At 54.3% G+C, this 24,005-nt stretch overlaps 2 protein-coding genes across 10 annotated transcripts; both read right to left on the bottom strand.

Annotated features, from left to right (window-relative positions):
• Positions 1 to 323: 323 nt before the first annotated feature.
• Positions 324 to 10,469, bottom strand: LOC148640961 (interleukin-18-like). Of its 4 annotated transcripts, none has more exons than XM_088619496.1 (6): positions 10,011 to 10,469; positions 6,993 to 7,074; positions 6,555 to 6,566; positions 4,990 to 5,127; positions 1,438 to 1,571; positions 324 to 1,180 (listed from the first exon to the last, which is right to left on the bottom strand). In XM_088619496.1, exons 2-6 carry the CDS (start codon positions 7,063 to 7,065, stop codon positions 953 to 955), a joined length of 585 nt encoding a protein of 194 aa, XP_088475622.1. In that variant the 5' UTR covers positions 7,066 to 7,074; positions 10,011 to 10,469; the 3' UTR covers positions 324 to 952. The 4 variants fall into 4 exon arrangements, with proteins under 4 accessions (XP_088475622.1, XP_088475623.1, XP_088475621.1 ...); XM_088619497.1 differs by lacking the exon at positions 10,011 to 10,469 and adding an exon at positions 8,120 to 8,867; XM_088619495.1 differs by lacking the exon at positions 10,011 to 10,469 and adding an exon at positions 8,233 to 8,866.
• A 2,199-nt stretch (positions 10,470 to 12,668) lies between these two features.
• LOC148640960 (interleukin-18-like) lies at positions 12,669 to 23,083 on the bottom strand. Of its 6 annotated transcripts, XM_088619493.1 has the most exons (8): positions 22,954 to 23,083; positions 22,607 to 22,850; positions 18,979 to 19,130; positions 15,554 to 15,654; positions 14,526 to 14,537; positions 13,920 to 14,051; positions 13,592 to 13,731; positions 12,669 to 13,178 (listed from the first exon to the last, which is right to left on the bottom strand). In XM_088619493.1, exons 3-8 carry the CDS (start codon positions 18,987 to 18,989, stop codon positions 13,023 to 13,025), a joined length of 552 nt encoding a protein of 183 aa, XP_088475619.1. In that variant the 5' UTR covers positions 18,990 to 19,130; positions 22,607 to 22,850; positions 22,954 to 23,083; the 3' UTR covers positions 12,669 to 13,022. The 6 variants fall into 6 exon arrangements, with proteins under 6 accessions (XP_088475619.1, XP_088475614.1, XP_088475615.1 ...); XM_088619488.1 differs by lacking the exon at positions 22,954 to 23,083 and having other exon boundaries at positions 12,669 to 13,238; positions 22,607 to 22,840; XM_088619489.1 differs by lacking the exon at positions 22,954 to 23,083 and having other exon boundaries at positions 12,669 to 13,238; positions 15,554 to 15,651; positions 22,607 to 22,839.
• Positions 23,084 to 24,005: the final 922 nt, after the last annotated feature.

Genomic DNA, 24,005 nt, shown 5'->3' with positions numbered 1-24,005 from the left:
TTGACTCCGAATTAAGGTTCCTCCCTTATAGATTCGGGCAAAAATGAATCCGGAATATCTGGAATGCTGAAGGCAGAGTCATTTTCCCATCTAGCCGCAGTCATCCCATTTTCATTTTGCAGAGGCTCATGTCTTAATGTCATGACTGATTCTGCTGCTACAGCATTCTTGCATTCCGTCTGCTTTGTTACTTCTCTGAGTAGTCATGTGGGAGCACAGCTAGGAAATCGGCATTCCCAATGAGACTCGGATTTCAAGTGGGTGAGTTTTGATTGGGGGGAATGCTATTTTTGGCAGCGTTACAAAAAGCAAAGACACTGGCAGAGTTAAATATTTATTTAATCACGCTGAACGGCAAAAAAAAACCTGCGTCAGTCGCATGCTGTGCATTGTACGGCGTGGATCACACATCGTGGAAAGAATGTTTTAAAAAACATTTTTGAAACTGTATAATGCCTCGCATACAGTATGTTGCAGTTTAACGGACTGCTAGACCTGTAAAAAGACTTCGTTCTGAAGAGGAAACCACGAGCCTGTTCTGACAGAAAAGAGTAATCTCTTTTTCTGAGCACAAACTATGGAATAATTTCCATAAAAAGGCTACAATCAGGAGCCACAAATGTGAGACCCACACTACTAAAACACCATTTATTTCTTCTTTATTCCTTATTACTTTTGGGCTCATGTTACTGGAGAATATACTTATTTCCCAAATACTCCTGCCTAGAGGAATCTCCCATGAGGAGCTGAAATCTACATTTCTTTCTAGACTTTCATTTTAACTTGTGCAGGGCATTTAATCAATAAATTAATCCCTTAATTTCACTCTGTGAATTGATTTAATTGTTGCCCTTATCCAAAAGCAACTAAAAATTCATTTCAAACCAGACAAGTGTAATAACTTGGGGGCAATAGTGGGGGTACTGTTCCGGCACGGACAGGGAATTCTGACTCATGGGTCCTCATCCGAGCACGATTCTATTGTAACGTGTTGGCCTTCATCTACCTCATCCGTCATCTTCTTCAAAATGAGTTTGTAGCAGGGGCCATCTTGGTAGCAGAACAGGTAGCTGCCCTTGTATTTTGACGACTCCAGCGTGAAAGTGTTGTCCTGGATCCTCCTGAGGTAAAAGATACTCTCGTGAGAGTCTTCGGGGATGGTGTCGGCCAAGGCCGTCTCCTGCAACAGCGAAGGCAGCGGTTAGTGGAGGAAACATGCGTGCATTGGCCAAAACTTCTGTTCCCTTTTGGAAGTTTTTGTTCACCTAGTGGCTGTGAGGGAGGGGCGGGGTTCCGGGACGAGCTGTCCGACTGTGCTGGTGAAGCGAACAGCACCGCTTCGGTCAGGAGGGGGATCCTGGTATCGGCTCACACTGTGAACCGCAGGAGGCTTGCAGCCGAGCTCTTATGCTGGATGGGTACGGTACCCAGGCTCACCTTGTAAGCGACGGTGCTCTCCTCCTTGCAGTAGAGCGCTCGTGTTCTCCCCTTGCCGTGCAACTCCAGCGCCACGGCCGTGTCCCTGTGGTCCTCCGTGTTGTCGAATACCTTCAGCAGGAACCTCATGTCGTCTGCGACACAGAACACAGTGGGCTTTTGCAACAGGGATCCCCAGTCCCGGCCACGAGGGGTCAAAGTGTGTCCACAGGTATCGGACTGCCCTCGCCGCTCCACCCCGCCGGTTCGTCCCGGCTCATCGCCTGGGGCGCGAACCCAGGAGCCAGCCGAGTGAGCTAAAGGAGACCCCCCCTACCCCCAGTTCCCGGCTCTCCAGGTGCCACTGCTGTTAACAGAATCTGAACTCCTGCATGTACTGCAGTATACCGCAGACTATTTTGCATGTTTATGTATGGAGACTCTCTCATAGTTTGATTTCATGATTAGTAAAGCAGATTGATAAATAATGGAAATTATGTTGTTGTTTCATTGGAACTAAAGAACTAGAAATAACACTGAACAGTGTAACAGAACAATTTAACAGCATGCACGTTTTTGTCAGGCCTTAAAAGATTACATTTTTTTTTCCCCACAAGGTATAAGAGGTTAATTTGGCTTAGCAAGATAACAACATAAAATTCCAGATTTGACAGGTGCTTGAAAGTTGACGTTCACAACTTTATGAAACACGTTCAGCATGTTCGATTGCCCTCGGCTATTTCAGCAAAAACGTCAAAGAATCCTCAACATGTTTAAAACAGTGTCGGGACACGACATTCTATATTGACTCAAACAGCTCAAGACAATCTTGCTTGCAAAAAAAGAAAAAAACTCTGAGCTTGTCTAATGGTAGTAATGGAATTAAAAACATGATCAAGACCAGACTTCCTTCCCGACTAGAGCTACAGTAGAATCAGAAACACTAGAAAAAACAGCACATGTTCAATGGGTCATTGGGAATGTCCGTATTGGTGAAAATCAAGGTCGTTCTGAACCAATCAGCTGCGATTATTTCTGCGTGGTTTCCGAAATCACGTCATATTTCTAAACGTACTATACTAGCCAATGATATGCGGGGAAATACTTTTAGTATGCCTTTTTTTCTCACCCTTTTAAAGTTAACGACATTTAATCGCAGTCATTTTGTTTTTTGGATCAGATTGGATTTTATGAATGTAAACAGAGGAAAATCTTTGTTAAAATCGAAAAAAGAAATCCGCTAACGGACATTGCCGGAAATTACCGAGCGAACCGGTACGGCGTAAAACGTACCACGGTACGTACCGCGTGACTAAAGGACCGCGGTTTACCGGTTTTACCGCGCAGCTCTATGTGCCCTGAAAGGAACCGTCTGTGATTCTTGGTGCTTTCCTACGACAGCGTGCACGGCTCGGGCCACTAAGTCCCCAGGTCTGCATCTCGGAGTCAGGAAGTCAGTCTCGAACACCTTGTTTGTGAATGGACTTCCGGGTTGCTAGGCGGTGTTTGGCTGGTAGGTTATAGGTGAAGGCGATTATAGAGGCATGTGATACTGATCCGCCCATCTTGTGCATTACTTCACTGTGCCCTTTGCATTGGCACACTGTGCATTGCTACACTGTGCCCTGTGCATTGTTACTTTACATGTTGGATTGCTATACTGTGCCCTGTGCATTGTTACTGTACATGTTGGATTGCTACACTGTGCCCTGTGCATTGTTACTGTACATGTTGCATTGCTACACTGTGCCCTGTGCATCATTACAGTCTGCGTTGCTGATGGAGCAGGCCAAGGCTTTGACCAAGGCCTCCTCTGGGAGTGAAAACTGGACATGCCTAGCTTGATAGCCTGATCAGGATCCTGTGGGACTGGAAGGCCACTGCAGGAAAAGGAACTGATCTGTTTGGCCCAGGTGATCGCACATTCCACAGGATTCGTTTTTACTGACTGAAGGATCTGATTCGTCACGAGGGTAGATTTCTAAACATTGGGAAGCTCCCAAGTCTCTAAGGGCAAGTTGATTCGTGTAGTTTTGTTTCAATCTGGATGTAAGAGAGTTAAGCCAGGTCATTCGCACCAGAAGATCAGTGTGTTGTGCATATTGTATTATGTATTGCTTTGTAATTTGCACTATCTGCACTTTGCACCTTGCACTATGTGTATCCTGCCTCCAATGTCTGTCAGTGGTCTGTCTGTCCTGTCTGTATTTGCACTTTGGACCAGGAGGAAGGATATTTCATTCCACAGAATACCTGTCTGGAATGAAAAATCAACAAACTTGAACTTGAGATCTCTGAGGAGACCTTTGACGTGTGTCTCACAGAGAAGGGAAGCCAGACAGTGAGGGGCAGAGCCAGGTTCTGCGTGTCAGGCTGTTCCAGGACAGGATACTGAAATGTTTATTTTTAGTAATGGAGAGTTTTTCTTGGAGCCTTGAAGGTCCCTCCTCTGGGACCGACTGGTCCTGGGACTGTGCTGGCTTCTCCACAGCGGGGCCACTGGCACCTCAAAGACGCCTGGAGGGGCTCCGAAAGCCAATAACCATGACAGACCACCGAAACGTGCACTGTTGAACTGGAGGCATCCTGCCTCCCTCATATGTTGTGGACTGTGGAATTCATCACCCACTGCAATACTGCGCCTTGTTCATTGTGACAGTGTGCCCTGTGCATTGCTACACTGCACCTTGTTCATTGTGACTCTGTGCCCTGTGCACTGCTATGCTGCATCCTGTACACTGTTACTATGTGCCCTGTGCATTGCTATGCTGCATCTTGTTCATTGTGACTCTGTACCCTGTGCATTGCTGCACAGGGCCCTGTTCATTGTTTCTCTGTGCCCTATGCATTGCTTCACTGCATCTTGTGACTCTGTCTCCTATGCATTGCTACTCTGCATCTTGTTCATTGTTACTCTGTGCCCTGTGCATTGCTACACTGCATCTTGTGCATTGTGATTCTGTGCTCTGTGCATTGTGTTTTGTGTGTTTTGTGACTCTTTGCCCTTTGCATTGCTACACAGCATCTTATTGATTGGGACTATGTGGCTGTGCATTGCTACGGTTTGCCCTGTTCATTGTAACTCTGTGCCCTGTGCATTGCTACACTGCGTCTTGATGACTGTCACTCTGTGCCCAGTGTCTTGTTACTCTACGCCTTGTGTGTTCTTACACTGTACCTGGGAGTGGTCCAGCTGGAGTTTGTGCGAAGTGAATGTTGGGACATTCCACTTTAATCTTTTCTGAGCCTGAGGCGGCACACACCTGAGAATAACTGCGGTTGAGCTGAGTTATTCTAGCTAAGAATAGAAGCAATTGAAAACCAGTATGCTTTGTGTGGGTGTGTCTGTGATAGTTCTGTAGAAGGTGTGACTGGCGAGCCAGAATTGAAGAAATTTGTTTCAGTGTAAAGCGTTTTCATAACGTTTACAGAAAAAATGAAGATTCAGTTCTCTCTGACTTTGTGTTTGCTTTCTGGTGGCAGTCAGTACATCACTGCAAAGCACTGAGCTTTTACCTGGCAGTTAAATAAAAGCAGATCAAAAGTTACTAAAATAAGTGAATCCAGACTTACCAGATTTCCACTGCTTTGTAGTTCTTTTTTCAAAGTGCAGGCACTCAGACGTGACCACCAGAAACATGTGTTTGGAGTTGCGGATGAAGCAGTAGTCCGCTTTGTCTGAAGACATGAAGCTGTCACTTTCCATAGCGCCTGAGAGCAGAAACATGAGGCATCTTCGTGAGACTATGTACACCCTGTCCAAGCCTTCGAATACACCTCTGTCTCAGCCCCTGACGAAGGCCCTGTCACTGAGGGCTGCCCTGTCCCACAGGGGAAACAGTTCCAAGGCCAGCCTTGATCTGTAGGAAAGTCTTTACACCAAGGGGTTGTGGGGGTGTGGAACAAGCTGTCCAGCCATACTGTCAGTAGTCACATTCATGTTGGTGCAAATGTCAGCACTACATTCAAAAGACTACAACTCTAATGTAGTACAATGATCCATCCGATCAATCTGTATTTTTTGAAGCTGTTAACCTCTCTTTTTTCATAACGACGGACACAGAAAATACAAACTGAGAAAAAGAGAAGTAAAGGGGGCTCTGCTCAGGTACACATGGGTTTCAGAATAACACAGGCAAGTTTAATTCATCACATAAATATCAAAGCCTGAACCGAGTGGCCAAGAAAGGTTCCCAAACGTTATAAAAGTATAAGAGTGTAATCAGGTGGGGAGCTGCGTCAGCAGGCACGTAGTCTGCAAAGGCGCAAGCAATAGGTTTATTCCGTGCTGAAAAGAGAAGACAGAAAACGCAACGTTTTGGCTGTGAAGCCTTCTTCAGGTGTGAGAAAGACAGGGCAGACAGCAAAGATTAAAGAGCACAGGAGAACAGAAGCTGGGAGAGGGGAGGAGGCAGAGAGGCCACTCAGGAAGTGAGAAGTGGAGAGGGGTGTGAAGTCAAACCTGGCAGGAGAATAGAGAAGATCACACGCAAACAAGTCGGTCACTGAGAGAAGAGAGTGTAATCAGCAAGTCAAGTGGCCCAAAGGGACATACTGCAGTGTGATCCTTTGCCAACTTACTATACTACAGTACTATTATTACAGTAAGCATGTTCTCCCAGATCCACAGGAAAAGGCTATTCTTCCAGGCACAGAATGTGAGCATATTGTAGAGCTTTTCTCTGTGCTCTAATTGATACGGCTGCTTGGCAGGCCAAGTAAGAAAGACACCAGGTCCATCATCTGTATTTTTAACAGTCGGCAGTATTTTATTGTTAAACCAGTAATATTAATCAATACGATCCTGAGTATTATTACCACTGTTGTTTGTGGCTGTGGATTTTGCATTGTTTGGCAGTGCAGGGCTCTTGATTGCAAGTGGTCGATGTGGGGTATTTGATTCTCAGTTCCTGTTAGACCAAGGCAGCGATCATACAAAGCTTTCCGGACGAAAAGAAGAGGCTAACAGCCGGCTGAGCCGAGCGTCTCGCCCAGCCATTTCTTAAACCTGACACTCGGGCCTCTTTCAGCGTCACGGCCAGCTGGCTTGTTCCACACCCCGGCCACCCTTTGTGTAAAACAGACTAACTGTGCCCTCATCTTTTCAGTCACTGTGGCCCCTTTTTTTCTATCCTTACCATTGTCTTCCCCTTGTGTAGCAGGCAGGAAACACGGCATACCGGCAAAAAAGAAAGAGAGAGTTAGTGCAGTGTGTCAGGACTGCTAGAAGAGGTCAGCGCATCGTCAGTAGAGCCGACCAGTCCTGTGTGTCTGCGTGCAGGTCTGTGTGACTGAGTGTCTGTGTCTGGTGTGTTTGCATGTGTCTGTGTGTTTGGTGTCTCTGCATGTGTGTCTGGTGTGACTGTCTTTGCGTGTTTCTGGTGTGTGCGTGTGTTCTGGTGTGCTGGTGTGCAGGTGCTTGCATGTGTCCTGTGTGTGCGTGTCTGTGGTTATTTTCTTCTCTGAATTCTGCATCTAAAAATAACAAACCATTAATAATGATTAAAAGAAGAAAAACACGTGTTGCTGTTAACTGTAACAACCCCGGACTCCGTGCACTTTTGAGACCTCCTCACCTTCAAAAAAAACCCCTTGATCATTGCAGAGAGCAAACTTGATTTTCTCGCCTGTGACTGGAAAACAGCTCATCTTTGGAACCTGAATCGACAGGAATGGACGTAGTATTAGGGCACGTTGACAACACGGGGCAAACGTGTCGGCAAATCACGAAACTGGAGAGGAGGATATTCTTGCAAGTCGCAAAGCCTCCGATTTTTGTAAGCCTGGTCTGCTGTTGCTTTCCAGTCATGGGACACACTGCTTGTCGGTCTCTGTCCCAGGATGAAACTTCAGGAGAGGGTCTACAGAAAGCATAATGTGCCAGGACAGCATGGCACCCATCTGGCAAGTCTTTATTATTCTAGCTGGTATTTTCATACTGAGGAAACTGTAACCCTGAACCACAGTTTGAAAAACACTAGACTGTTTTGTGCTTTAGGCACATTTTAGACAGACCAGTCCCCTCCATTACGGACCTGCGCTAGAGCTGGCTTTTCAACTACCACATTCAACCGCAATGACAGACCACGTGGCTTGAAAAGGAGCTGCAGACTCGTTTCGGTGCAGGTATCTAAGTTTGACGAAACACCATTGTTATTTATCTAACGCCAGCATCGACCTTGAACATATATAGTCGAGCTCCAACATTTTACTTTTGGATCCAGTTAATATACAGTATGTTTGTCCAAGTTTATGTCTATGGTTAGAAGCCGCCGTATTCACATAACAAAAAAAGACGGGAGGGCTCCTTCGTCAATATTCGGATGTGCTCTTTTTTTGTAAAAAACCCCACTTGCTCTCGGTACGAGCAGCGCCTCTCTGAGCTTTGCTGAGCTCGCTCTTGCTTCAAAGCTGCTCATATTTGTCAGGGTTATCGCTGACTAACGTGCTGCAGGTACGCGATAATGCATTTTCACAGTCCCGCAAACCCGAGGTCCACATCAGAAAGTCCCACTTCCCCACTATGAATCGTGTTGGGAAGCCACGTCGAGTGCCCGACTATGAAGATGGTGATGTTAACTCACCCCTTCGCGTCGATATTAAAAGATTGCGCAGTCTTCGGGCAAGTGTTTTTTCAGATATTAAGAACAATTTCCCCTCTTCCCTCCGCTGCCCTTTGGCAGCATCCTAACGGCGCCCGTACCTGGGCGGAAAATGCCTCCCGCTTCCGTCAGGCTCCTCTCACTTCTGTTTTCTGTTTTGCATATCCACTAAGCAAAGGGGGAGGCGTCGGCGAACCGCGCGTCTTCGCCTTACCCGTTGAAGACCTCGAAGGAAGATTTATCCGAGAAGCGCCGGCGAGGTCAGGCGGCGGTTGCGCGCCCGTCACGCCCTGGTGTGTCGGAGGCGAAGCGGAGCCGCGGCCGCAGGAGGGACCCGGGCGCTGTCTCTGCCCGGGCGGTGCGGCGGTTTAACGCGGAGACTGCGCTCGACGAGCCGGCGGGTCGGGGGGGAACGGAGGTGTCGCTGCAGGAGCCGTGTCGCCATGAACAGTAGGGGCACCTCCTGTCCCGTGTGTTCTGGTCGTGTGTAGCGAGGGGGGGGGGGAGTCTGAATTAGGACGGAGTTTCGGGGCGGAGGAGGAGCCGGAGAGCTGAGATGTTTGCGATCTAGCAGTGCGCCTTGGTTCCCCAACTGCTCACCGCGAAGAATTGGTTAGACGTTCAAGAACCACAGCGCAAGCATGAACGAGTGGTGGGCCCCAGATAACACCTCCCCCAGTCCTAGGATAATTCACGCCGGCGAACTTTCGCGGGGATCTAGTCCAGCGCCTCCGTGTCCCTGGTTCCGATGATGATAAAGCTTTTGTGTCCGAGAGTCTTATTAACTCCACCTGAGTTCTCAGATACTTACCGAGTAATGTGGACGCCACAGCTGTATTCATCTGCTGAGCCCTCAGAGGCTACATCTTGTAAACCGCAAAAACCATCTGATTTGTAAGAGGGAGACGACTGATGCCAAGAACCCTCTGTAACCTGAACTCAACGGGGAAAAAAACATCGCGACAATCGAAGTGACCTTTTCCTACCCGCAGATGGCGCCGATACCAAGCGTCTGTGTGACGGAAGAACGCGTGTGTGTGTGGTGGGTGCGTTAGCGCATGTTATTATGTTACCTGCATGTCAGTATTGGCGATTCTAAAGGCCCTCGTCTTGCCTGGATGAATAACTCTCTTCGGGCTTGAGGTGAGCCGAGCACGGCCTTGTGTACTTCACGTGCGGTGGGGGAGTATTACCGCGAATCTCTCCACGCACACACACACACACCCCTGTCCGAGTGCCTGCTTTCGGGTGAGCTGCCCGTCCGCTCTGAGGAATGAGCTCGCAACGCACGGGGCACCAGGCACAGGGGTCGGGTCCGCCAGCTTAAGGGAGGAGGAGACCCCAGCCAAACTGTTGAAGCGCAGAAAGACAGTTAACCCTCTCCTGGCTGGTGCATTCCACTCGTCAAACCACTGTCTGGCCATATACAATATACAGGAACGAGTCTTTTCGCAGACCCCAGCATGCTCTCCATGAGACACGCAGACAGGGCGCTTCCCAGTAAACCTAGACTAAACCTAGCCCCCTGGCTTCCTTCGCAAAAGACTTTTGAGTGGAAAGCGACAATATTTCCCCATATTTTCAGAAGACGGGGGGGCGGCAGTCGCTGCTCGGACCCCTACTCGGTGACTCCAGCATCATCCCGTTTTGCAGATGACGGCCTTTTAAACTGCTTTTGTAAAACACAGAAAGCACGCACCTGCTTGAAGCTCTTTGGAGCTCTTTACAGGTCATGGGGATCCCCTCCACCCCCACCAGTGTGCAGCCCCACCTGGATGATGCCCCAGTCCTCTCCCCACACACCAGCTCTCAGTGGGGAGGAGAGCAGAGTGATGAAGCCAGTTCAGAGATGGGGGTTATTAGGAGGCCATGACTGGTAAAGGCCAGGTGTCACGACCGCCAGCCAGCGGAGACCAACTCTTGAGCGATCTAATCAGCACCAGTAGCGGGTTATTATTAACAAGCACGCCGCGCTATTTAGACCCTCCTTACCTGTTTCCCGCTGCTCGGTATTGAGTCTGCTCCTGGAGAGCTCTACCTGGCGGTTTTTCCGTGCCTCGTTTATCCTGGATTCTGGACTCCCCTTCTGCCTTTTCGACTTTGAACCCCCGCCTCTCGTCTCGGACTGTTTGCCTCCTGTGTTTTCTGCGGGTTACGACTCAAATTGCCCCTTTTGACCACGACCTTGCCTCTTGCTTCGGCTTGTTCGCTTCTATCGCTCTTTGGACTCGCCCGTCGTGCTCACTACCCTCTCCTGCGTCTGCACAGGATCCTCGTCTCTCTCCAGCGGGGATTCCCTACAGGACACCGAGCCTCAGAGGTGGATCCCGCGGACCCTCAAGCCTTTCGCTCACTTCTCAAACCCCACATTCCCAAGCTCTCGCCCAGCTTCAGTCTTCGCTCCAGCTTCTCTCTAACCGCGTCTCTCCGGCTCCCGCACCGACCCCCGTGGCCCCGCCCACCCCTCCCGTAACTTCACTGTCTGTTGTCCCGGAAAGAGAAGACGGCAACGCCGCGGGCTGCAGGGGTTTTATTTATCCAGCTGCACCCCGAGCGCTTTTTTTTTCTCTCGCCGGGAGCAGATCGGTTTTGCCCTTTCCCTGCTCACAGGCCTGGCTCTGGCCTGGGAAGCTCTGTTGCATGCTAGGGGAGGTTTTCAGTTTGCCGATTTTCCAGCTTTTTGCAGACCGGCTCCAGACACAGGTTTTTCTCTGGTCAACCCGGGCCTGACTCATCTCCGGCTGTCCTCGCTTCATCAGGGTGATGGGTCACTGTGTGAGGATGTGGCCGAATTCCAAGCCCTCGCCACGGAGTCTGACTGGAACCCCGAAGCTCCGATTTGACTTTTTTTTCCACTAAGGGTCTCTCGGAAGAACTAGAGGACCACCTGGCGCTCTCTCTCTCTGGGCGGCGATCGCTCAGGTGGTGGAACTGGACACTCGCATTCGGCTGCGGAGAGCAGAGAGTCATCCAGGAAGCAGTCCCGGGCGTCCCCGAGGGTACTACACCCCACGGTGCCCACTCTGCCTCATGCACCCCTGTCCTCGGAGGAAAAGGAGAGGCGCCGCCGGGAGGGACTGTGTCTGTATTGCGCTGCACCTGATCATCTCCCTGCTTGCCTCTCGACACCCCCCCCGCCGTATCCCTCTCGAACCCTTCCGCCGAATACTGTTGGAGTCAGTAGTGCTGTTTTTTTCCTCAAACCTCGTCTGGGTCTTTATTCCCGGCCGAAGTTTCTTGGACTGACTTCCACCTTCCCCCTTTTGGTTTTTGTTGACGCGGGGGGGGCAGCGGGGAACTTTGTGGACACCAGTTTTGCGAAGAAGTGGAATATCCCCCTGGCTCCGGTCTCGCCCCCTGTCTGCATTCGAGCTCTGGATGGATCACCGCTCGCTCCTGGGCGGATTACCCGGCAGAGGTATATTTCACTCCTTCTCCTGGACTCGCCTGCCTGCCCAGTCATCCGGGGTCTTCCCTGGCTCAGGAAGCATGATCCTCCCATCTCCTGGGACTCCTTCCCCGTCGCCCCTTGGTGCGCCAAGATCTTTCCAAGCTGCAGAGGACCAAACGGCGAGGACTGCTCTCGCCAGGTCGTCCCGGCGCCAGGCCAAATTCGCCAACCGGCACCGCAGACCAGCCCCCCCGTTTTCGGAGAGGAGAGTTCGTAACCCTACCTCTACGCCTGCCTTCCAAGAAGAAGAATCGGCCCCTTCCGGATTCTCTCCCGGATCACCCCAGTTACCTCCCGTCTTGCGGCTCCCCAACGTTGCCTACCCTCTCCTGCGTCTGCACAGGATCCTCGTATCTCTCCATCGGGGATTCCTGACACCAGGGGGAAATTTGGCCGGGACATGAGGGCCTTTTATCCTGCTTTTATGGGGGGGAAAAACCCAGAGTCTGTGTCTGCTCCCAGAGCCGGCCGTCCGTGTCCGGTCTCGGGCAGGGCAGGGCAAAGGGCAGAGGATGGGCTCCCTTCCTGCCAGCTGGTTGCCCAGCGCTGAGGCAGTGAGCCGCACGTTCTGGCTGGTTTCCCAGGCCGGAGCTCTGGATATGTCCCCCCCTGCCTCCCGCCTCCACGGGCAGCGCGACCGAGGGGCCCAGGCAGCCTGGGGGCTACCCCCTGCCGGACCACCGCTCCCAGCTGCTTCCCAGTCTGGGGAATGCCGGCTTCTCCCGCCTGCTGAGCTCGGAGCCAGCGCCCTCCGTTTGCCCGGTGCTTCTAACCTGCTCTGCAAGCTCGGCCAGCCGCCCTGGCGCCCCTCATCCACCTCGCGGGGGGGTGGCAGAGGTCCAGCAGAGCCTCACTGTGGACACTGGAGCCACGCAGGGGTGCCCAGGCCCGGTTCTGGAGGGGCACTGGGGCTGCAGGCCTGCGTAGGTCCGAGTAGGGGCACCAGGAGCTCACGAGCCACATCAGGCTCGTGACGTGGAGGCAGGAAGGAGCTGGATTTCGGACGAGAGCCGAGCTGGATCGACTAGTCTAGAGATCTCCAGGAGCCGATCCGGGCCCCCCTGGATGAGCTGTAGCTGTGGGATTCCTCTGGGAATGAGCGGTGTGTGTCTAGAGCTCTGGAGCGTCACCGGCTGGGCGGAACGGGCTGGATTTTTAAACACTGGGGCTGGGCGAACCACCAATCACACAGGCAGGGCTGGCTCTCAGCATATTTAATGGGCGCCACAAGCTCGATGTACAGAATGGTAAATGAAAAGTAACGGTAAAAATAAACCAGTACAAACTCTCTTCAGAACAAGAAGGTCAAACAATAATTTAAAAGTCACAAGCTCAAAATAGAGCCCCCCGCAGGATGTGGGCCGGGGCCCGATGGGAGAGCCGGGTCTCTGGCGGCCTGGGCAGGACCCGTGGGAGTATCGAGCAGTCCGAGGAGGAGGAGGAGGAGGGGGTGACCGCAGAGCTGGGCCCGCTCCGAAAAGGGCCGTGTGATCCCGGCGCGTGTGCTCGGGGCCTCCCGAGGGGGCGGCGGCGGCGGGAGAGAGGGGCGCACCCTACTTCTCCAGGGTGAAGAGCTGGCACTCGTCCACCTCGTCCGCCCGCGGCTGCAGGACCAGCTTGTAGAAGCCCCCCTCGGCGGAGAAGGCCAGGAACCAGCGGCGCCACCTGGAGGACTCGAACATGAACTTGTTGCTCTGCCCCTCCACCGCCTGCAGGAAGAACACGGCGTCGTTGCAGGAGTCGGGCACGTAGTCGGGCACCTGCTCGGGCTGCGGAGGGGCAGAGGGCAGAGGCGGGACGCAGGTCAGTGGGATGGAAGGGAGACTCAGATCCCAGGACCGGAAGCTCCCCCCCCCGGGACAAACCTGGGCTGGATTGCTGGATCTCTCCCCCCCCCCCTGCCCCTCTCAGCCCCCCCAAACCCAACCCGCGCCAGGCAGCTTCTCCAGGCGCGTGCCCACCCCATCTCTGCCGGATCGGTTCCGGATCGACGGCAGGAAAGAGGAAAAAAAATCGCCACACGCACACGGAGCGAGGGAGGAGGGGGGGCCGCCGGGCTTGGCCACGCCTCTCGGTGTCGTTTCCCCCCACCCCGTGCCCGGGGCCCCCGGGGCCCACTCACCGAGGCCTCCACCTTCTTCCTGCTGCCCTCCTGCGTGCAGCGCACCACGTGCCAGCAGCCCTCGCTGAAGAAGCGGATGACCACGGCCACGCCCCGGGCGCACTCCGTGGTGCCGTACATCTCGATGGAGAAGCGCTGGCCTGCGGGGGAGAGACAACACAGGCCTCTGGAGACGCGGGATTCCGAAACGGAGAAGATTTGTTCAGCGTGTCCCCTGCACGCTGCAGGGATCGGAGCTGCGTGGGCTCTGGTCTCTGTATCCCGCAGAAGCAGGACAGAGGGGTGCAGGAATTGGAGCACACACAGGGATGGGGCGACGGGACGTTACCGAAAGGGGCCTGCTCCACGGGCCCGTTCTCGAAGACCAGGCCCTGGTCGGCCACCAGGAACTGGTGGTTCTTGTTCCGGATCATGCGGGACAGGCACTTGTTCATCCTCCTGAAGGAGTCCTCCTCGATGTCTGCAGGCGAGCGGAGAAATGGTCTTAGTTCCGGCGGAGCCTGACCACGCCGCAGGGTGGCGTGGGATAGCTAGCCGCCCTGCTCCCGACTGCTGACCGATACTCCCGGGCCTCGAGTCCCGCGTGCGCTAAAGGAAGATCTCCGTTTCTTTTTTAATCTGGAAAGGCTCCGAGGAGCCCGTGGGAACCTGTTTCTAAAAAAAGGGGGACCTGCAGTCACCTACTGCAGAAAGGTCTACGATCCCTCAGTGCGCGAATGGGAACGTGTAGGCAGGCATCTCTCCCCCTCGCTCAGATCATTGATCACTGCTGATCTAAAATAAACTTTTGCACTTCTCGAAAGAAATGGCCGCTCTCTTTGAGTTATGGAGGCTGGAGTTGAATCTAATTAATAGTAATTAACGGAACGGGGTCAGGGCTGGTGTGGCTGAGCTGTGGATGGAGTGGCTGGGGAGGGGAGAGTTCATACATTACCTTGGTCCTCAGCTTGCGAGGCCAGCAGCGAGAGCAGCAAGCACCAGCAGGAAGAAGGGGGAAAAAAAAGACAAAGTGAGTAGGGATTCCTGTGCCGGATCTGAAAAGGCTGTCGAGTCAGGGAGGGCTTCCCATAAAACGCACTCTGTCTCTCTCCTGGGAATCTGGTTTGTCCGTGTCCATCTGCAGATTCTTGGTTACTACGAGGCTAATGACCCCCTCTTCCTCCTGTCCCACACACACACTCGTACCGCTGAAGATAAGATCACTTTATTGGCCCTATACATTTTCTTGTATTAGGAATTGTCTTTCTGCATACCTCAACCTCAACACAGACAGGGAGAGAAGCTGGGGGTCAGAGCGCAGGGTCAGTCATTTATACGGTGCCCCTGGAGCAGCTGGGGTTGAGGGCCTCGCTCAGGGGCCCAACGGAGTAGGATTCCTCTGCCGGCCACGGGATACGAACCTCACAGGTGCAGGTCCTCAGCCACAGTGCCACCACACCAACACCAGAAGCACTGACACGCGCGCGCAGATCGGAGCCGTGCCTCAGCCGCTCGCTGCAGCTCTCCTGTGTGCATTCTCTTCTCCCTCAGTGCTTGACTGACCATGATAAGAACTCCTCACACTTCTAGAGCTCTTTTCTGGACACTCCACTCAAAGCTCTTTACAGGTCATGGGGATCCCCTCCACCCCCAGGCTGCAGGGTGCTATAGTTACTGGCAGACTAGTGATGAGTGTCAATTCGAAAGTGCCTGAAAATGCCCCCACGATGATTGTTCTTAAAATTTACGAGGAGGGTACCGTCCCCACCCCTCTGCAATTCATTCCTCCACTAAGTGGAAGTTACACGGAAGTGCACTTAGATCTGAGAACATGCGGCATCACTTTACGCAAAGGGTTGTGGGAGTGTGCGACAAGCTACCGGGCCACGTGGCTGGTTTGTTTCAAGAAATGAGAACCTGGGATCAACGAACTACCAGCTATCAAACAGGCCAGATGGGTAATTTAGCCCTTCGTCCGCCTACCTGCGAAAAAGATCTCGTTCTCCAACACGGCAGCGAACTCCATGCACTGAAACTCGGACATGCCCACGGGTTCGAGGTGAGGCTCCGTCACCTGGCTGCTGCTGGGGAGAGAAGGATATTTATTGGCCAAATACAATTTCTTGCATGAGGAATTTGTCTTTTCGCAGACCCCAGCTTGCTCTCCATGAGACACACAGACAGGGAGGGAGAAACTTGGGGTCAGAGCGCAGGGGCAGCCATTTCTACAGCGCCCCTGGAGCAGTTGGTGTTAAGGGCCTTGCTCAGGGGCCCAACGGAGTAGGATTCCTCTGCCGGCCGCGGGATTTGAACCGGCAACCTTCCAGCCACGGGCGCAGATCCTGAGCCACAGAGCCCCCGCTCAGCCCAATGCCATGGGCCTCGCCCCAGATGATCTGAGAGAGATCAGAACAGCACAGTTGGGGTCCCCCTAGCAAAGAGGGGGGAGTGACCCGTCCAGGGGGTCGGAGATCATCTGAGCAGGCGTGGACCAAGCGATGAGGAGGAGGGTGCGGAGAGGGAGGGCACAGACCCAGCTGGCAAGGCCTGTACTGCGACTTTTGGGGGGGGGGGGGGGGGGCATTCTGATGTAGTGGTGTTCAGTCACAATCCTTAACCCCACAGATGGCTGCTTTTCGGAGCGTCGGCTCCTGAGCCCAGCCACAGACGCCAAGTGAGCCGCTGTCCCCCCCCGCCGCGGACATCCAGGTGAAACAGCCAGAGTGGGAGATCGAATCTCGGCAACGGGAAACTGGAATCCAGCGGCCTGCGATGAAGAGGCACCAGAGGACAGAGGGTCCCCCCATAGGACCAGGGCAGGACACCCCCTGCTGCAGTGGTGCGAGGAAACCAGTCCGAAGGGCTCCCGGCGGAGCTGTAACTGCAGTCTTGAGGAATCGCTGATGAAGCAGGCACGCTGATGTTACTTTCACGTGTCCTTCCACTTTGCTTTGAACACTGTGAGCCTGACAATCCGTTTCAAACGGACATTTTGTCCGGCAAAGGTGAATTACTGCTTTTCCGGAGCTCTGCTGCTGCGTGTTTTCCGACTGATCCCTGGAACTTGCTTCCCTAAAACACCGAGCGCCTGGAAGACCGGTGCCACGCGCCGGGTGTCGATAACCGCACTTGCGATTTCATGCCCTTCGTGCGAGGGTGCCCGCCTGGCCCCTGCGAGGTTTCGGGGTGTCCCCATGTGTAATTTTATGCTTCACAGGGGGTTGGTGCTCACGAGCACCCCCAAGCGGGTGCCCTTTCATGGGGACTGTGCTGAAGGGAATCTTCCGCGATTCCTGGCAGAAAGATGCCGTTTCATCTCAATGGGCACAGAAGAAACGCCCTGGGATTTTTAATGACCACAGAGAGTCAGGACTTCGGTTTTACGTCTCATCCAAAGGACGGCACCTTTTTACAGTGTAGTGTCCCCGTCACTATACTGGGGCATCAGGACCCACACAGACCGCAGGGTGAGCGCCCCCTACTGGCCCCACTAACACCTCTTCCAGCAGCAGCTTAGTTTTTCCCAGGAGTCTCCCATCCAGGTACTGGCCAGGCTCACACTGCTGAGCTCCAGTGGGGCTGCCAGTTGTGAGCTGCAGAGTGATATGGCTGCTGGCGATGTACTTCGATGGTACTCTTTGAACGTTCAGAGAGCGGTACGGCCATGTTGTCCTTATTTAATTGAGTTCCCCCTGCTAAACACTACTAGCCGCAGACCAAGGAAAGGAAGCGATCGGCTGTTGGTCTTTACAGGAAAGTCACCCCTGTGCCCTTTTTACATTTGAAACCGATCGCACTTCCTTTTCTGTTTGAGAAACCAGAAGCAGGAATGAGGCACGCTTCCAGTCCCGGACTTTCACCGGAGAACCGACTGAACTTTTCTCTGCGGCTGTTCAGCGAAGCCGGACTATAAATACGAGGGAGGAAGCTGAGGTCTCGGCTCCAGCGTCCTGTGTGAAAGGAGGCAGCGATCTTTACGGATGGGGACAGGGAGGGGGGAAACGGCACAGGGTCTTACCCGCGCTAGGCCAACAGGGGAACAGTTAACAGGGCGGGGGGTTGTCTGCCGTTTTTAAATGGGTATCGGCAATGAAACACTCAAGGGAAAAAAAAATCCCGCTTTGCAGAGTTACAGCGGCACGTTTTGTAGATGAGGAACAACACGACTCGTTTGCACAACAAGATCTCACAGGACCGGTTCAGATGTTCAGCTCAGGTGGTGAAACACGCCCTCTTCCTGGTGCAGGGTTTTTTTTTTACGGGAAGAATTAACACCCATTGATCTGGCCATGCCTCTGGGCCCGAACCCCACTGCCCACTCGCACCCGTCCCCCGTGGCGCCCCCAGAAACAGAGCAGACGGTCAGGGCAGGGCGAAGACCCTCCTCCTCTTCCTGGCCCGGCGCACGCGGACAATTTTGTACTTTTCTTTCGGGGGTCCGCGGCTGGCAGGAATTCCAGTCCGTGTCGCCGAGCGAGGGGCGGGCCGTGCGTGGTTCTGCTCAGGGCCCGTGGGGAGGGTGTCCAATTTTCTGCTCCCTGACTGGCCACAAGAGTCGTCGTGTCTCTTTCTCCGGTGCTCGGCCGGCAGGAGTGCAGCTACCTTGCAGGGCGGAGAAAGCCGAAGGTAGCCTGTCCAGTCTGGGTCCGGTCCGGTCCGCCAGAACTCGGCCCGGTCAGCTGCACCCTGCCCCTTGGGTACCGCCCCACAAACTGAAGTACTGTAGGTGTAAAAACGCACTGCGTGTGCGTGCGCGCACCTGCACACCGAGTATTTTGAAAGGATCCCCCGTCAGTGATCCTAACCCAGTGGAAATTAACGCTCTTCGGGAGCGCGGATCCTGTGCTGTCGGAGATTAATTGCATCCCGATGACATCATCCCTCCTCCAGGTCTGGGGCCCACACTGTGAATTCTTGTACTGCCCCCATCCAGCGGGATCAGGCCAGTGGGGCCGAGGAATGATCATTTCTGAACACGACTCCTTGTGCTGCCAGCAGGTCCACTGGACAGTCAGGCTCCGGACCCAGGTGCGAATCATGACCCCTGCCCAGCGCCGGGTGGGCTCTCCCACTGCTGGCTGTGACCCAGCCTGGCTGCAGCCCAGCTGCTGAGAAGCTGCCTTCATACTGGTGTAACAGCAGAGAGACGTGCACTAAGCCCAGTGAAACTGAGGCACAGTGGAGGAAAATGCTAACAAACAGCACAGGAACGCTGTGAGTAAACAGTGCAGGAGGGCAGCTACCTTGCAGAGCACAGAAGGCCGAAGGCAGCCTGTCCGGTCCGGTCCGGTCCACCAGAACTCGGCTCTGCTCGGTCAGCTGCACCCTGCCCCTTTGGAAAGTGGGGGTGGGCCACTCTGCACCCCAGGAGCGGACGGGCTCAGGTTCGCCCTGCGGCCTCTACTCACCTGGGAAACATCCTGAGGCACCGAGAGACGGGGAGCCGATGTTTCCCCCCTCCCCCCCCCAAATCCGGAGGGCGATGCTCCAGAGAGCAGATTCGGAATCCGGCAGGCCCTTGTCCTTCGGGAGCGTCCCGGCACTTCCACCCAGGCCCGAACTGCAGAGAGAGCAACAGAGGCGGGAAACGTCACGAACGAGAGGCAGTGAGGAGCCCTGTTCTGGTTCCGGTTCCGTCGGCAGCGAGGGATCGAAGGGAGGGGGCAGAGCAGAGCCCTCCCCCCCCCGAGGAAAATGCCAGCGGTCCCGAGCGCCTCCGCAGGCGAGAGAGGTTCGACTCCTCTCCCCGACAGCGCAGGGGCTTCCCCCTCTTGCCCTGGGCTGGGCTCTGAAAACGGTGATGTAATTCGTACTTCTCGTAACCCGCCGCCGCCGCCGCGATTCCTGAGGTCACTCGGGGTGGGGGCGGGGCCGCGAGCTCTGTGTGGGGCGGCTGGGAAACCACGTGTGAGAGTCTGCTTCCTGCGCAGGGCCGGCACTGCGGTTTTATTGTTATGGATTGGGGGGAAGCATCTTCTGGAACGAAAACACCTTTTTTCACACGCGCACACGCACGTGCACACACACACACGCACGTGCACTTAAGTCTTAACAATCCGGAGCTACATCTTGCGCGGGTGAAGAGTGTCAGCGATCTCCTCAAATCCCCCGCTGACGCTTTCCAAGACCCTGCCTCAGCCGCGACTCTGCGAGCGCCCAGCTCACTCTGCCCAGAGTGCAGGCCTGGCGTTGGCGCTCTGGGCCGAGGGCGTCGCGGACTGCAGATCGCCGTCTGTTACTCAGCTCGGCTGTGGGGCGGAACGGAGTCGGGCTTGGAAGAGTCCACAGCCAGTTGAACTCTGGGTCACAGGACCAGCTGGGGGTGCTGGTCGGGTCGGTGACCCTTCAACAACCCCGAACTCATAGAAGCCAAACCCAATCCACCACACTGTTGTTGGGTTTGTTTTTCTTCCAATATCCATCCATCCATCTATCTATCCATCCACCCACCCACGCTCGGAGGGTCCCGGCGATTCCACAGCCTCTCCCGGAAGCAGAGGACGCAGGGAGGGAAAACTCCCCGGAGAGGACTGCAGTCCGTCTCGGGACACGAGCGAGGGAGCGAGCGAGCGCACGGGGGGCCACTGCAGCCAAGCCGCCTGGCTCGGACACAGGGAGAACATGCAGGCTCCACACGCAAGGCCTGCGAGGTTCCTCCAGCTCCCAAGCCGCCCCACAAAGTGAAGTACTGTGTGTGTGTGCGTGCGTGCACACCGAGCATTTTAAAAGGATCCCCTGTCACTGATCCTAACCCAGTGGAAATGACCGCTCTCCGGGAGCGTGAATCCTGTGCTGTCGGAGATTAATTGCATCCCGATGACATCATCCCTCCTCCGGGTCTAGGGCCCACACCGTGATTTCTTGTACTGCCCCCATCCAGCGGGATCAGGCCAGCGGGGCCGGGGAATGAGTATTTCTGAACACGGCTCCTTGTGCCCAGTGAAACTGAGGCACAGCGGAGGAAAACGGCACAGGAGCGCGAGAATAGAGCGCAGCTCTCCCTCGGCGCAATGCCTGATGGGATAAAGGCCTTCCGCCTGTGCCTGTTTCTGCTTCCACAAGCCCCTGAGCTCTCGGGCACCGAACCCCAGGGGTCTGCCTAGACCACGCACAGACAGGTGTCGCCCGCACGACACGAATCAGTCGGCCGACCTCCGGCGGGCGAGGGAGCGCTTTGAACCCGGCAGCGAGGCTCTGATGACCTGAACTCTGCACAGGACGTCGGGCAGGAAGCTAGGTGAGTGGTTTCCGAGCCGCGTCTTCTTGTTGTTAATATTATTACTCTTCCTGTCAGCCGTTCGTCTCTCGGCTCACGGAGGTGGTCTCGCCACGTGCTGAGCGACAGCGAGGAGGCTCTGTCGGCGCCCGGAACGGTCCGAGCAGCGCGCGCTGGGAGCAGAGGCCGGGGGGTTGGGGTCTGTGTCTGCGCTGCTCCGAAACCCCATTCTAAGCCGGTCTGAAAAGAGGAACGGGGCTGCCGCAGTACTGCAAGAGCAGTGACGCCAACTGATTTTCTCTCACGCTGCAAACGCGCGGATATTTAGTTTGGATAAAGGCCAAAACCAAAGCGCATTCCAGCTCCCCCGCGGGCCCGCCTGCTCGGTCACTCCTACCGGCGGTCTTTGACATCGAAGTGAGTCGAAAGAGGCTCTTAGCAAACCATTTCTCCTCAATGGAAACTCTCAAGTAAAAAGGGAGGATTTAAAAAAAAAAACCAACAACATTCATGCATACAAACGCTGATGCTGACTGCCGAAGCAGAGACATCTCTGGAACTGCACGTCTCCAGTTCGGGACGAATTCACCGCGCTCCCAGGAGCAGGCGCGAGACAGGGACGGGCTCGGGACAGTTCGGGCGCAGTTCTCCATTCAGGTTGACGGGGTCTGTCCAATAGTTTTTCAACCGTACCGCCTTTCCAGTCACAAGCCCTTTAGCGCAGGAGCCAGCGCCCGCCCAGCACAGCCCCCAAGCTGTGAAAATCACAGCGCCTCGTCCACGCACGCCGTGGGGCGCAGAAACTGCACGGAAACCACAGGGCGGCGCAGGAAACGTTTAATACAGTACAGTACTCGCAGCGCCTCTCCAGCCAGCGCCTGCAGGCCCTGGTTTTGTCCCGAGAAAGCCACGACTCAAGAGCTGGAGCACAACACACCGATCCCGCTCTCGGCGGCTTGTAAAAACCCGCAGTGTTTTCTATCCGACATTTCTGCTACTAAGCGTCATCGGCGCTGGTCTGCAAATCAGTTCCTGGTAATTCTTTTCACACCCTTTCTACAGAAGAAATGTCAGGTGAAACATGTGGCCTATTGGCAGAAATACTGACATTTCTATCTCGGTTACTTATACTGTTGTACGTTTTGTTTTGTTTTGATTTTCTTCCATCCTGTTTCTGTCAACTGCGAGAATGACGTCACGTGGGCGACGTCACACCTTCCTCGGGACGGGAGCACGTCGCTCTTCAGCCGCGGGGACTTGCAACATCCCCGGTCCCCCCTTGCGCCCACGCGTGGAAACAGGCACACAGCCCCCCCCCCCAGGCTTGCTCTGATGTAGTTCAAATGGAACTCGCTTCGGAGAAGAGGGTCCGCCAGCAAGGTTCTTATTGTCCTCGTCATCGTCGCCAACAGCAGCAGGTGCGAGACGTGCACGCCTGCTTCTAGACGAAGCGGCTGAGGTCAGCACACGAGTCACGAGAGCCGGTTGCAGGTTCTCTGACATCACGGGCTAGTCTTATTTCGACTTGTGCAATCTGTTAAGTAAGCGGTCGGTGTACATCGAGCGCCGAGCCTGCTCTGCGGAAAGTTACACAGAACTCGCCGTGCGGTTTAAACCCATCACTTCCAAGAAACCCAGCCCCCGCTCCCCCGGCGCTGCCAGTAAGATCTCTCCGCATTCTCAGACTCTACTGACTGTATTGTGTTGTTGTATCATTGTATCATTTCGTTACACTGTGCTAAGCTGCTGTTGCACTGCAGTGTCCCCTCACGGGATCGATCTTATCAACAGTATCTATTCGCGGCGCGGCCCGGACTCACCCCTCCGTGTAAACACGCCTGTTCCCTCGAGACGGGGAGCCAGCGCGCGCCGTCCTCTGCTGTCACCACCCCGCGGCCGGGCTTCTCCTCGCCGCGAGCCGGCGTTGGCGCTTTTATGGGGCAGGCGCTGTGACGTCAGCCCCGGCGTGGCGTTTTGGGAGGGTGGGCGCGAGGCGTTTTCGCGTGTTTGCCGAGGCGACGCCGCCGGTTTCAACTCCAAACCGAGTTCCGACTGTGTGAACACCTGTTAAACACCAGACGCCCTTATGGTCTGTTAATATTCCTTGTGAATCGGGAACAAAAACACATACAGCACGTAGACGTACGGATTGGATAATGTCTCTCACCCAAACAGTTCTAATGATGTTTTATTGTTTCTATCATAGCAGTGCACAGACATTTATGACCGGACGCTATTCACATTATCGTATAACATTTTTATAGACCTCTTCACTCAGACAAGTTGATCCTAGCTGGAGTCTCTCAGGCTCTCTTGCGAAAGTTCCTGTCACTACGGCTGTCTGTGCCAGGAGGTTGTTTCCTCAATTATCGCAGGATCCGGTGCCGTTGTGAAAGAAGCGGAAATCCTCCCCTTACTGCGCCGATCCGGACAGGCAGCGCTCGGGTTTCTGAAGTCAGCCAGCAGCCCGGCTGTCCGATTTCATATTTTCCGAAGCAGACGGGCTTTTCCGAAGAGAAATATTTTGACAAATGTGGCTTATGAAAGGGCATCACAGTGGCTATCAATAATAATAATAACAACTCTTTACACTTCTAAAGCTCTTTCCTGCACACTCTACTCAAATCTCTTTACAGGTCATGGGGATCCCCTCCACCCCCACCAGTGTGCAGCCCCACCTGGATGATGCTCCAGTCCTCTCCCCACACACCAGCTCTCAGTGTGGAGGAGAGCAGAGTGATGAAGCTGGTTCAGAGATGGGGATTATTAGGAGGCCATGACTGGTAAAGGCCAGGGGGAAATTTGGGTTACAACCCCTACTTGTTTCGAGAAACACCCTCACCCTTAATGACCACAGGGAGTCAGGACCTCAGTTTTACGTCTCATCCGAAGGACGGCACCTTTTTACAGTGCAGTGTCCCCGTCACTATACTGGGGCATTAGGACCCACACAGACTGCAGGGTGACCGCCCCCTGCTGGCCCCACAAACACCTCTTCCAGCAGCAGCCTCAGCTTTCCCAGGAGTCTCCCATCCAGGTACTGGCCAGGCTCACACCTGCTGAGCTCCAGGGGGGCTGCCTCCCCACAGCCCAGATCGTCCTGCTAGTTTCCAGTTTCCACCCTGAAGCCTGGGTTTGGAGCTTGAACAGGTGGTGCACCTGAGCACAGCAGCACCACAGCTCCCAGCAGGATAGCCTCCAGGAGCTGGGATTATGTCG

The sequence above is a fragment of the Lepisosteus platostomus genome, chromosome 25, assembly GCF_059453375.1.
Source record: "Lepisosteus platostomus isolate fLepPlt1 chromosome 25, fLepPlt1.hap1, whole genome shotgun sequence".
Lineage (NCBI taxonomy): Eukaryota > Metazoa > Chordata > Actinopteri > Semionotiformes > Lepisosteidae > Lepisosteus > Lepisosteus platostomus.
The sequence above is the reverse complement of the archived record's forward strand: the minus strand, read 5'-3'. Positions and strand labels throughout refer to the sequence as shown.